Here is a 13,397-nt window from a genome sequence, read left to right on the forward strand (position 1 = left end):
GGCAGAGCGTATCACTGCCAAAGTTAAATAAACAAAAATGGTACTGGCATGAAGGTTATGTAATTGACAACATGTTAAGCAATGGTAAATTGTTTCATAACTATGTTTTTGTATTTTTCTGGCCCTTGTGTGCTGACTGACTGTTGGTGTTACACTGTATGCAGTGTCTATTGGCTGAAGAAGTGAAAAGTGAAGTGAAAGTGAAAGCCCATTGAGAAACTCCAACTCCCATTGTCATTGTGACACAGCACTCCACAGCACACAAGTGAACACTGCACACAACGAAATTGCATTTATGCCTCACCCGTGCAAGGGGGCAGCCCTCAGTGGCGCCCCATGGGGAGCAGTGCGGTGGGACGGTACCATGTTCAGGGTACCTCAGTCATGGAGGAGGATGGGGGAGAGCACTGGTTGATTACTCCCCCCACCAACCTGGCGGGTCGGGAGTCGAACCGGCAACCTCTGGGATGCAAGTCTGACGCCCTAACCGCTCACCCATGACTGCCCAGAAAGAAAGAGTAGCCGATGCTTTTTGTTACATATGCTAAATATTTTGGCACCATTACAGCCAACACACTGACCTCATTGAAATCTCCTAAGCAGGGAATGTGGTGCTTGGCGCCTCTCGCGTATTGAGTAACCCCTGACTTCCGACCACCGAGGGTTAGGCCGTTTGAAAGTGTGAAAGGTACAGTAGAACACACCGGCCAAAACTAAGCAGAAAAAGACCTCATCCGTCTCGCTCCCATTCCGTTCAGCCAGTGTGTCTAACGCCTTAAACCCACACACTCACTCACTACCCATCAAGCATTTTGATGCTATGAACAGAAAAAGAAGAACAGAAAAGTGTGAAACCACATATACACAATTCAGCAACCAATGAGTGAATGAAGATCTTTTAATGTTGTCAGGAATGGACATGCAACAAAAGCTAAATACAAAATGCAGCTGCTGTGATGGCAGCAGCCCAATGCAGGTTAGTCTTGGTGTCACCAGAGGGCGCTGTGTCTCCACAGAGAATGGGCAGAGTTTGGGAGCCACAGGACAATGTGAAACAGACTTTTTGACCAGCACGAATGACAGGATGACGAGTGACAATTGAACAAGAACTTTTGAGAATTTCAACTGTAAAATGTTGTTCATGACTTGTTAACGGATATAGTCATTCTTTCATTAAGTCATTTGTAAAAAACATTAAAGGGACACTGTGCAGGAAATGGTCAAAAAAGGTAGGCCTACTGCAACTATGCTGATCATTGAAAATGGGTTGGCTATCGCCAAATTTGATATTAACATGAAAGTAATAAACAAATATTTTCTAGTATGGTCCAAGTAGAGTCATTATTGCAGCTAAAAATGGCTATTTTTGGAAACTTCAAGATGGCCGACCATGGACAAGATCCCCCTTTTCATGAATGAAAAGTGCAATTTTTCCAGTCTTTTATGGTAGTGATAAGTATTCATGAAAAAGGTAACATTAGTGAATGGGCAGCATGAATTCTGGAAATAAACAATTAAAAACCAGTGTCCCTTTAACAAAAAAAAACATAGATATGAAAGAACTGGTGTGCACATTCAGAACATGTAACACTGATGTTTCAGTAGGGTCTGTGCATTTCTACACTCCCCTAGAACTTGAGTTGACTTATTTTTGGACACCCACCACACCTCATTTCTTCTTACAGTACAAACAGAGAGGAAACACAGAAGTCGATAGACTATAAATGTGTTTATTGTTACAGATCAGTTATAGGCCTACAGTAGGCCTATACACTTTATTTACAGTTAGTCATTCTTTCATTATGTCATTTGTAAAAAATATATATATATATTGACAAACACGTAGATATTAAAGAAGTAGTGTGCACACTTTAGAATATGCAACACTGATGTTTCAGTAGTGTCTGTACGTTTCTACACTCAGAACTTGTGTTGATTTATTTTTTGACATACCTCATTTCATGATCCACACCTAATTTCTTCTTACAGTACATACAGAGAGGAAACACAGATAGACTATTAATGTAAAAAATGATTGGCAGTTTAGTTATACAGTAGGCCTATTCATTAGGTTATATAGGCCTACAGTTTACTGTATAATGAAGACACACCCGGAAGAAGGAAGAGCTTCAAATCTGCATTTTCAGCAATTAATTGACTGTATGAGACTTGGTCACATAGCCCGATTTAATCTGAGTCTTGTTAAAATGTTTCCCTGTGACTCCTCTGGCTCGAAATGACCAAGTGTATAAAAGGGGGTTGACACAGCTATTTAGCATGTAGAGAGTCCTCACAACACCATGACCTGAATCCCAAATACTCTTAAGTTGTTTTGATATTAAGGGGTTGCTTGATCTCTGAGCAAGTCCAACAATCCTCACCAGGTTCAGCGCATGATAAGGGACCCACAATATGAAAATAGTGACAAGGATGGCAATCACCAATCTGGTCAGTTTAGGGCTGCTGAAGAGGGGGTCTCCTTGACCTTCTTGTGGAGGCAGAAGTAAAATATTACCATGATGGAGAAGGGAAGTACAAAGCCTATTAGAGTCTGAAAGAGAAGACTGCCCACGGTGTCTTCATCCGTGGTTCGTCTACAGACCTTGTTTTCACCCTTGGTGAGTTCTGCCTTTACTTTAATGGAGAAAATCAGAGCGAGTGTCCAGAGGGAGACTAGCAGAAGCTTTTCTCCTTTGCTGCCCACCTTGGCCCACAGGCTCCGGTGCAGAACCACCACATACCTCTGGACACTCATCAGTGTCACAATCAGCACGCTGGTGTACGCACTGGTGGAGCTGAGGAGATAGATGACCTTGCAAAATCCAGGACCTAATGCCCAGGCAAAGTTCATGTTGTATATCCACAGCGGTGCACAGACCAAATACAAAATGTCTGAGACCGCAAGGTTCAGCAAGAGATGAAGGGTGAAGTTGTCTTTCTTGAGTTGTCGACAGAGGAAGACCACAACAGCAACATTAGCAGAGACACCCAGCAGGAAACAAAGTGCCAACCCAGTGCCAACCTTGTCCTTCAGAGATATGCCGGAGCTGTTTGAGCTGGAATGGTTCAAATGCTCCATATTCACACTGTGTGACTTTACCTGAACTGTGAACCAGTGTTTAACACACTGAATCAAGCATTGCAAGGACTTTTTAACACAGTGGTCATCACACGTCACTGCATATCATACCATTTCCCTATTACTAAGAAACACTACAGTCATGCTGTACGGTCAACAATAAATCTCTACTTTCCAGGAATTCATTTCTCAGTATATTTTCATAATTTAATCAATCTGTACATGTACAAGTCGGTTAAATTTTCCCCACTTTACTATGGACAGTGTTTGGAGACAACCCTTGAAGTTACAGATATTAGAGACTTCAATCTTTAATTTTTTTTTTCAAGCGTTTGAGTTTCTTTGCCAACAAAGTTAAGCACCCAGAATTAAGCAAATAAGCATGCTTATTTAAAGAAAACAAAAAAGAAGTAGCCTACACAAAGACATAAAGACTTAAGACACAGAATTCAGCATTATAGAAAAGTATTTTATGTAGTATCTGATGGTAACAGGGCAAAACTCTGCTGGTATTTTTTTTCACAGAAGTAATTTGTCTTGCTGTTTTGAAGTGTTTTTGTCTTGCATAAAATTCCCCAGTAATCGTTCTTCTCATCTTTCTCTCCTACCCCTGAGAAAAGTAGTTCAATTTAGTATAATAGAAACACAACTGAAGTGTACATGTTAAAAGTGCACTCATATTTTTTGTGATAGGAAAAAATATTTAAAGTGTACTTAAAATTAGATTAATTAAGTTGCTCTCAAAGACAGTAAACTTAGCCAACCGTACTTAAAGTGGAATTGGAAGATGTTTGGCTAAAGTGTATTTAGAAGAATATAATAGTGTTCTAATAGTGAATTTACTGGAAGTCTATTTTCTGTAATAACATATTGTGATTATAGTGCACAATGATAATCCTTCACCCAAATGCCTTCAAAGTGTGCTTTTATAAATTGAGCTTTAAAGTAAATCACTTAACATATTGCCATTATACTTTTTCTATGTGCACCATAATTATACTTGACCCAAATATCTTCAAAGTGTGCTTGCACAAAGTGCATTTAACCATCACCATCATGCATGTCCCATCATGCAATGCACTTCTTGGACCTACATTTCTCAAACAGAAAATCATTTATCTCGAAGGAATATTTTGGTTTGCATGAAAAGAAACATTAGTCATTGTTAGATTCTGCGTGTATTGTAGGTTTTTTTTTCTTCCAATTTAAGATGGGACACAAAAAATTTCCACCATCAGGACGACCATCATGTATAATGTTCTGGTATATAGGCCTATGCCTATACGCATACATATCTAACAGTTTGCAATAGTGTTGTCAATTGTCATCACTTGTCACAACTTACAGCAAACTATCATGTCATACTCAGTGATTACATGAAGAGCTGCTACTCCACCCATTCCTTGACAGTGGCAGTTTGCAATCAAGGCCCATTTTGAAATGGTTTCCAGAATGCAGACGTAAATACCTGAACAATGTCAGTTTTTCTCAACAAAGTTATGTAGCAGCGTATCAACTAAAGAGAAGAGCCCTGTCCATTAACAAGTATTTTAAGAGACAAACTGTACTCTATCATAACAACTGTGTCATATAACAACTCTGCCAACTGTCACAGCTGATGTGTGACACAGTTGACGATAACACATGGCATTTCTGCCATTTTTAGAGTACTGTGCTCACTGCAGACCTCAGAGCTTTCATCATAAGACCTTCATTCGGCTTTATCTGTATGCTTATAAATATAATTTCTAAATCGGGTTCTTAGGAATATGTTGAAAACAGTTGAGGGTCACTTCTCCCTCTCAAAGACCATCAATGGATCAAAATAAATACCAAAAGTTCTTCACATTACCATCCAGAGAGGTACCCTAATGACATTTTATGATGTTGTTATAATCCGTTGTTGACTTATGGAGGGGATTCAGTTTGTGATAGGGTTAACACAGTTTTCTGGGACGCACACATAATACCCAGTATAATATGGAAAATAATGGATGTTAAAAGTTAATGGAATTGACAAATAAAGTCCATGGACTTAAAATGTTACTCTAATTATAGAATGAACCACACACACACACAGCATAAGAGGCAGAAACGTGCGTGCGCGCGCGCACACACACACACACACACACACACACACACACACACACACACACACACACACACACACACTTGAAAGATGTCTGTAGGCCTACGTGAACAGACGCATGCAAGAGTGATTGTAGGTGAGAAAGAGATAAGAATATTACTGGGGAATATTACGACAGCCCATTCAAAGTAAATGTAAGCTCTCACATCATTCTAGAAATCCGTAATCCTGGAGCATAATTAAAATAGCATACAAATAACATTATTAAGCTGTGCTGTTTTCATCTTCTTTAGCATCATGGAGTTGGGCATGCTTGCGATGAGGTTATGGGGGCGTTGGTATGCTTATGATGAGGTCATTTCTAAGGCATTTCTCAAGCATTTCTAAAAAAAAAAAAAGTTGAGAACCACTTAATTAGAACATAGGCTACTGAAAAAAGTTTGCTCATTTTTTTCTGTGATTGTAGTGAAGAGTAGAGAACTCAACACAGTCTGACCCGCACTGCACTGAAGGTAGTGGGGGTGAGGGACTACCCCACCCTCCAAGCAATATATGAAGAGTCTGTAGTTAGGCATGCTAGAAAAATAACTGAGGATCCATCACATGTTCTGTACCCAGAATATGAGCTGCTACCCTCTGGCAGGCGATTCAGAGTACCAGTTAAAAACAAGAAAAGGTTTATGAATAGGTACAGGTTTTCTTTTGTCCTTGTTTCTGTTAACCTACTGAACGCAGGTCATTAACAACTACCATCCTGTAATGCCATGTATGTATGCGGGTGGTGGGCTGTCGGGGAAAAGCACTTGAGTATTTCTATGTATGTGTGTGTTTATTGTTGTTTTTGTTTTTTGGCGTCATGTGTATGTTGTGTGTATGTGGCAGCTATGTATGTCCAAGACAAATTTCCTTCGGGACTATTAAAAAGAATCTTGAATCTTGAGTACGCATCAGTACACTGCTTACAGTAGCCTACTAGTATATCTAATTGAATAAGTAATAAATACAGTCATGTAATTCATTGTGTGTAACTTTCATGGAAGGGAAAGATTGTTGTGCATGAAAAGGATGTTATGTAGCCATAGAGGAGATAACATCACTGTGAGAGCCTCTATTTTTAACTCAGCTTTCAAATACTATAGTTGCATTATAGCAAAGTGTTGTGTTTTCACACACAAAATTTGTATGGGTATGTCATGAATACGAAGTAACATCTGAGGATTTAATTTTGGTTAATTTGATTTAGAACAATTGTTTTAGTGCAGTCAGAAATCGCCTCTATGGTAGAACTGATTTCCCCAACTAACTATCCAATAATCAAACCTGACCCTCTGAGTTCCACTGAAATCTATCAGTTCTTACTCAATATGCAAGCCTGTAGGTCCAGTAAGGCTCACCAGAGGGCGTCCTTCTACAACTTTACAGGTCAGACACTACTCTTGTCACAACTCCTACATGTGCAGTAATGAAACAACGAAACAGAGGCAACAGTTGGGAAGACTAGTGCTTGGGGCCAGCACAATGGTGAGAGTGCTGGTCTTTAGATCAGAGGGTTTCAGGTTAAAATCTCACCCTTACCAGCACCTTCATCCATGGCAGCAGTGCCCTTGAGCAAGGCACCAATACTGTATGCCCACATTGCTCGAGGGCCTGTAACCAATACCCTGTGCCTAAATAACTAAGTTGCTTTGGATTTTAAAAATAGTGACAGCTATGTGTAATGTATTGTAATGTAATGTCATGTAATGCTTCCATGACTTCCAGGACACGGGTCCTCATAACCATCCATAACCCATTAATATTCAAAGCCGTTCTCTTGCCCCAAGGGCAAGGGCAGTCATGGGTAAGCGGTTAGGGCATCAGACTTGTAGCCTGAAAGTTGCCGGTTCAACTCCCGACCCGCCTGGTTGGTCGGGGCACTAATTAACTCGTGCTCTCCCCCATCTTCCTCCATGACTGAGGTGCCCTGAGCATGGTACCATCCCGCCGCACTGCTCCCTTTTGGGCACATGCGATTGGTGCATCGCCCGGAACTTTTTCCCTGCCCGGAACAAATTCCCTGTGACAGCGTGGTTCCCAAACTTTTTCTACTGGGACCCCTTTTGGACCTAAGAATATTTTCGCAACCAAATTATCAGAATCAAGTGTTCTAATCACTTGGCCTGAATGTGTAAATGTGTGTAAAATAAAGCATAGCCTTGAATCCTGTTTTTACCGGTAATAAACATTTGTGAAAGAATGGGCCGCTCTCAGGAGCTCAGTGAATTCCAGCGTGGAACTGTTATAATGCCACCTGCACAGCAAATCCAATCATGAAATTTCTTCACTCCTAAATATTCCACATTCACCTGTCAACTTTATTATTAGAAAATTGAAGAGTTTGGGAACAACAGCAACTCAGCCATGAAGTGGTAGGCCATGTAAACTTATGGAGAGGGGTCGGTGGATGCTAAGGCACATAGTGCGAAGAGGTGGTCGACTTTCTGCACAGCCAATTCCCACAGGGCTCCAAACTTCATGTGACCTTCAGATTAGCCCAAGTACAGTACAGAGAGCTTCGTGGAATGGGTTTCCATGGCCAAGCAGCTGCATCCAAGCCATACATCACCAAGAGCAATGTATATTATAAGTATAAAAGTTGATAAATACTGAGTTTGATGTTCAGCATAGAATTGTGCACGTTAAAGGTGTTGGGCCTACGAAATATCATGGGGCCCCTGTGAGATGTTTGGTGATCGAAAGCCATTGGCTTTGTATGCTTCAGGTCAGGATACTTTTTGAATACTTCTGGTAGTCAAGTGTATATTTGAAAATAATGGATTTGACTATTGAATCTCCCCTCTCTCTGTGTCCCTCTGTCTGTGTGAGTGTGTATGAGAGAGAGAGAGAGAGAGAGAGAGAGAGAGAGAGAGAGAGAGAGAGAAAGAAAGAAAGAGAGAGAGAGAGAGAGAGAGAGAGAGAGAGAGAGAGAGAGAGAGAGAGAGAGAGAGAAAGAAAGAGAGAGAGAGACTTAAAGGATTCAGCAAAGAAAGTAGATATGAAATGCAAATCCATGTCCTTCTTCCCATCGCTTCCTCTGTCCTCCAACATCGTGACCCTCGCAAGGCTCAACATCATCAATAACATTCAATATATAAAACATAAATATTGAGGCAGCACCAAGGCAAAATGACAGAGAAAAAGACTGAAGGAATATTGATTCACAGTCATGACAATCCTTGGGGGCCCTTTCTATGTAGTACCTTCCAATCTCTCCTTTTGGTTGTGGCCCGAGTTGGGCCTTGTGTTCTTTCTAATATCCAAACTCCCGTCCTCCCTTGCCTGCTTGTGGCCCCGTGATGACGTCACAGACGACAGAATTGTATTTCAATATCTCACAAAAGCACAATTAATCAGGATGGTGAATGAAGAATAGTCCCCTTTAAGTTTTTTTGCGGCTAGGCTTAGCCTACAGCTTGGAAATGTTATTGTTTCCTCCACGGAAGCGTTGTGTCAACGAAGCACGAGGCCACAAGCACAGGCCAAGGACGGGAGTCTACATATTGGAAAGTAGCCCTTCTCTCCAAACACCTTCCTGAAATAAGTGCATCAAAATTGGGTGCCAAGGTCGAAGGTCACTGATATCAGAATTTTCCAGAATAAGTAAAAAATGTTTATGTGCAGTGGATGGATATATTACACCTGTCTATCACCTGTGTGTCCATCCCCTGACCATAAACATTCCTAGCTGCTGATCCAATAGCAAAGACATTCTGTAAATAGGATGAACAGCATGAGATGGTCCTCAACGCCAGTATTTGCATTACATTCATTGCTAAGTTTCAGCCATGACAAATAATCACTATTTTGTGTTTTCTCCCCCAAACGCTTTACAGGACTTTAATCCCTGACATTATTTAACTTCAGTAATCACAAATGGCAGCAACTAACACAGAACACTGACTCACTGAGATAAGGTGTTAAAAAAAACATTTTAATTGATAATATTGGTAGCTCTGCGAGTACACATGTACTCAAAATACAAAATAATACTAATGTAGAACAAATATTCATTTGTCTGACAAGAAATCTCAACAAAAAAGATAAGCCTCGGTTGAACACTGGGGTCAACATTAGACTCAACGTTGTATAAACTAGCTTACTTCTCTTGGTATCATAATGGAATATGTCATGGGTTCATAACAGGCCCTATATCCCTGGCATGTGGCTCCATAGGTGCAGTGGAGATTTTTGGTTGTAAGAGAGCATGGAGAAAGAGGTAACACTAAGTGAACTGAACTGAAGTGTGTAAAGTAGGCCTATCTCTCTTAACAACACATAGGCCTACCCATTCATGAAATAGGATATTCACAAAGAAAACGTTTGAAACAATAGGGCCTACATAACTCTTAGCAGCTCTGCAAGTAGCCTAATCATCTGACTTAATGTAAAAAATGTCAAGTTGTCATCTGACATTGAGATATCTCAACAAAAAGCAAGGCCTCAGTTGAAAACACCTGGGTCAACATACACATAGGCCTCAAAGTCATACAGCTTATTTCCCTTGGTATCATAATGGAACATGCGAAAGCATTTATCACAGAACAGGCAGGGGTCCATGGGTGCAAGGCGGTCCTTGGTGGTGATCCAGCGGCTGATGTACAGGTGACACACGCAGCACTTTCTCGTCAGGACTCTGTGCTTGTGCGTGAGGAGAGGGTACCGGCTCCTGTCTCTGCAGTCATCTGGATGGATCAACCTCATGTCCGTGAGGATCATCAAATGCTCGCAGTCTCCTTGGTGGCAGTAGTAGTACGGGTAGCCGATTCTCATTCTCAGTTGGTTGAACGTCGTGTCTTCCATCTTCTCGGTTGTGTACTCTGGGAAGCCGTGGGTCTTGGCCCAGTCACGAATGGTCTCACTGAGATCCTGACATTCTGGATACCTCATGTCATTGTAAAACACTCCCTCAAAGAAGAAGAAGGCTGATTTGAAGTGATCCTTACTGATGTGTTGAGGGGTGGCATCAGGGATGTTGCTGAACTCCCCAAACACTTGCAGGTCAGTAACACAGCAAAGGGCATCCCTTAGTTCTGTCAGCTTCTGGCTTCCAAACACTTGCAGTGTCTGATGAGCCCTCACATGCTTAAACCTTTCAAATATAACAGGGTAGATGACGTTAAAACTCAAGATGAGTTCTCCTTCTGGAATCACAGTGTCAGGGTCTTCTGGCAGCATGCCCTTGTGTGATGACTCCATTTCGTTGAAGTAGAGTTCATGTCTTCCGAGTGTGTCTCTGGATAGAGTTTCTCTGTAATCTTGCCTCCTTTTCCGAAGCCGCAGGCATGCAAGTTTAGGATCTGGAGGCACGAGATTCTGGTCAACTGTCGAGTCGTCTGGGTGGCTTTTCAGAGAATCGACACTGCACACGTGTTTCAGTTCATTCAATGTCTCCACAGGTAATTCCAGAAGCTCAGCAAGTTTAGCATCCTCGACCTCTTCGGGGTTTGTGTCATAGGAGTACAAATCAGGAGGAAGTGCCTCTAGCCACAATTTCCTGAACGACTCGATATGTATTACTTGCGAATTTAAGTTATTCGGCTCATATCTTGGGATATTTTCATCGTCGGTTGTTGTGCCCTCCGCCATGTTTCTCAAACAGCTGTAGTGTGACGGAAGCACGCAACTGGACGTGATCTCTGACAGGACTTCCGTCGTTCTGTGGTTGAAAAATAGGATAACTAGCTGGAGGCTAGGTGGGGAAGTGGTCCACGACCGTCGGTCGGCAAATATATTCGAACTTCGAGAAGTATTTGGAAACAAATATGACTAGTAAGTATTGAATATCATCGTAAAAAACATGTAAGGTACGAGTTGTGTTGGAGTTCAAATATTTTGTCAATGAGCGACAATGAACGTACGTCGGACATTATGCTAGCTGGCAGAGCGACAAAATGCTAGCGAGCAGAGCTGGCTTTCGTGTGGGCCGCATAGTTCCTACTTGTGATTAGATGGATTGCTGACCAACTTTCCATTACTTCGTAGTTATGTGAAGCAAAAAAGATGATCAAGTTCTAATTGAACTTATCTTAATATCTCCAAAATGTAAAATGTTTGATTCGGTGAGGTGAGAGACAGGCCGATCGAATTTCTTACGACATCGGCACTTAGAATTGGCTATCAACATCCTAACCTGATAGTTTACCTTTAATCTTGCTTCAGTAACTACAATGAGGCATATATGGTGCAATCCACTGTATATGTATTGCAAGAAAAAGAATGTAGTGTATTAAAGTTTGAACCGTGGGGTTTGTTATTGTCTTGGGCGTGCTCTCTGGCGCCCCCTTGCCACGTTGGCTCTTGAGTGGTAGTGTCTTGATGAGTATGCTAGGGGGCTAGAGCATGGCACGGGAGTGGGTTTTTCACTCCCGTCCCATCCCTGTCCCAGAAAAAAAAATCCCATCCCGGACTGGAGTAGGGGCCTAAAAAAATGCAATTGTTAAAAGTGGCACTTAGTGTGTGCCAATGGCAGGGTTTCTAAATATAAAAATTAAACTGAAAGTGGCAATTGTACTGTTTTGAAGCAGCACACATTTAATTTATCCATATAAGGTAACTATATAAGGTGTTCCTCTTGAGAGACTGTACTAGTATCAAATACCTAAGTCTGTCAGATTGATGGTTTTCTAATTTCTAGTGGTATTGGGTAGCCAGTTCTCATCTATCTGGACCTCTTCCCTGACGAATGCAGGTTGTCATTGGTGAGGACGTTCCTATTTTTTTCATGTACTCAAAATACAACTTTCACTGCTGTTATTTCAGGGGGAAACCAGCGTGAGCTTGCCCGTGCGAAAAACGCCAAGAAGCAGGGCGACAAGGGCAAGAAACAGGATGACGGTCTGTCTGCAGCTGCCCGCAAGCAAAGGTATGCACACAGTAGAGTTGGTTCTAGCCTAATGGAATTTAACCAGTAAAATGTAATGTGCAGCAAAGGATCCAAGATCAGGTGAAGCAAGAACATAAAGTACATTTAATGATGACATGAATCATTTTATTTATTATTAATGAAATTGTTTGTATTCATGTTAATGATAAGTGCTTTATAAATAAATGTGATTTATTTATCACTCTTAATCAGTCTTGGAATAGAGTATGTGTCCTATCACTACACTATCACAACATTTAACATTTTCCAACTGTGTGGTTCTGTCCTCAGAGATGCTGAGATCATGCAACAGAAGCAAAAGAAGGCAGCCGAGAAACCCCCCGAAAAGAAGTAGCCATGGCAGGACAGAGCGTCCAAAAGTACTCGTTGGTGGAGAAACCTGCAGTCTGAAACTCTCGCCGTCACGATAGTAGATATGCCATCATGTTCCAGATCTATAGTAGTCAAAACCATTGTCTGATTCTGCACAAGGCTTGCCCTGTCAGCGTTTCTCCATCCCTGCGGTGGAGCAAAGGAAAACGAGTTTGTTTATTCTTTTTGTTTTGTTTTTTAGTATTTATCCGTCATCCATATCTGCCAGTGGATCCCTTGAACAATACGAAACTGGTGGCAGGCGTTTTCAAGGGAAGCAAAGATTCACAAAGCAAGTCTTTTGTATCAATATGTATTCTGTAAAATAAAATGTATGCTTTTAATTCTAATCCGACTGTTTACTTGCTTGAAATTTAGACCACTCACTATTTAGAAGTGTGTTTCTCCTATTTGGTAGGACTGCACGTACATATAACCTTTTAATAGTGCTAATAATGAATGAGAACTCAATTTTCATAAGTTAAATATGTATTACTCCTTGTAAAGGATACCCTCAAATAACAAAAAATGAACGTGTCAGTAGCAGGTGTATCCATCATTTGTCACAATGTTGTTCTGAGGTAATGCATTCCACTCTGCCACAAGTGCCACAATTCAGCCAGGGCGTGTGAGGATGGGGTATCACCCAGTCTGATTCAGCTGGTCCCAGATGTGCTCTACGGAGTCAGGGGATATTGCTGGCCATACCAAACATTTTCTAGTAGAGTTAGATACCCCAAAAACCCTGCCTACCCAATGCAAGTTAGGCATGCTCAAGTTCGGTCTCCCAAGGGGACATTGTCCCCTCCTCCTCTTTCTATGGCGTTTGGTACGGCTTGCATAATATATGTGCTACAGGAACTGCATTTATTCTCCACCTAAAGTCTACAAACGTCTCCTAATCGACTTCCTGAAGTTGAACTGAGATAACCCTGGCATGATGTGGAGCATTATCG

General features: G+C 41.4%; 1 protein-coding gene across 1 annotated transcript; it reads right to left on the bottom strand.

The window, feature by feature from the left end:
- Nucleotides 1-9,117: 9,117 nt before the first annotated feature.
- snapc3 (small nuclear RNA activating complex, polypeptide 3) lies at nt 9,118-10,973 on the bottom strand. Its single transcript, XM_063188641.1, has one exon. It carries the CDS (start codon nt 10,791-10,793, stop codon nt 9,648-9,650), a length of 1,146 nt encoding a protein of 381 aa, XP_063044711.1. The 5' UTR covers nt 10,794-10,973; the 3' UTR covers nt 9,118-9,647.
- Nucleotides 10,974-13,397: the final 2,424 nt, after the last annotated feature.

The sequence above is a fragment of the Engraulis encrasicolus genome, chromosome 22 (assembly GCF_034702125.1).
Source record: "Engraulis encrasicolus isolate BLACKSEA-1 chromosome 22, IST_EnEncr_1.0, whole genome shotgun sequence".
Lineage (NCBI taxonomy): Eukaryota > Metazoa > Chordata > Actinopteri > Clupeiformes > Engraulidae > Engraulis > Engraulis encrasicolus.

Coding starts and splice junctions, on each gene's coding strand:
- snapc3 (XM_063188641.1), bottom strand. CDS start 10,793: ATGGCGGAGGGCACAACAACCGACGATGAAAATATCCCAAGATATGAG.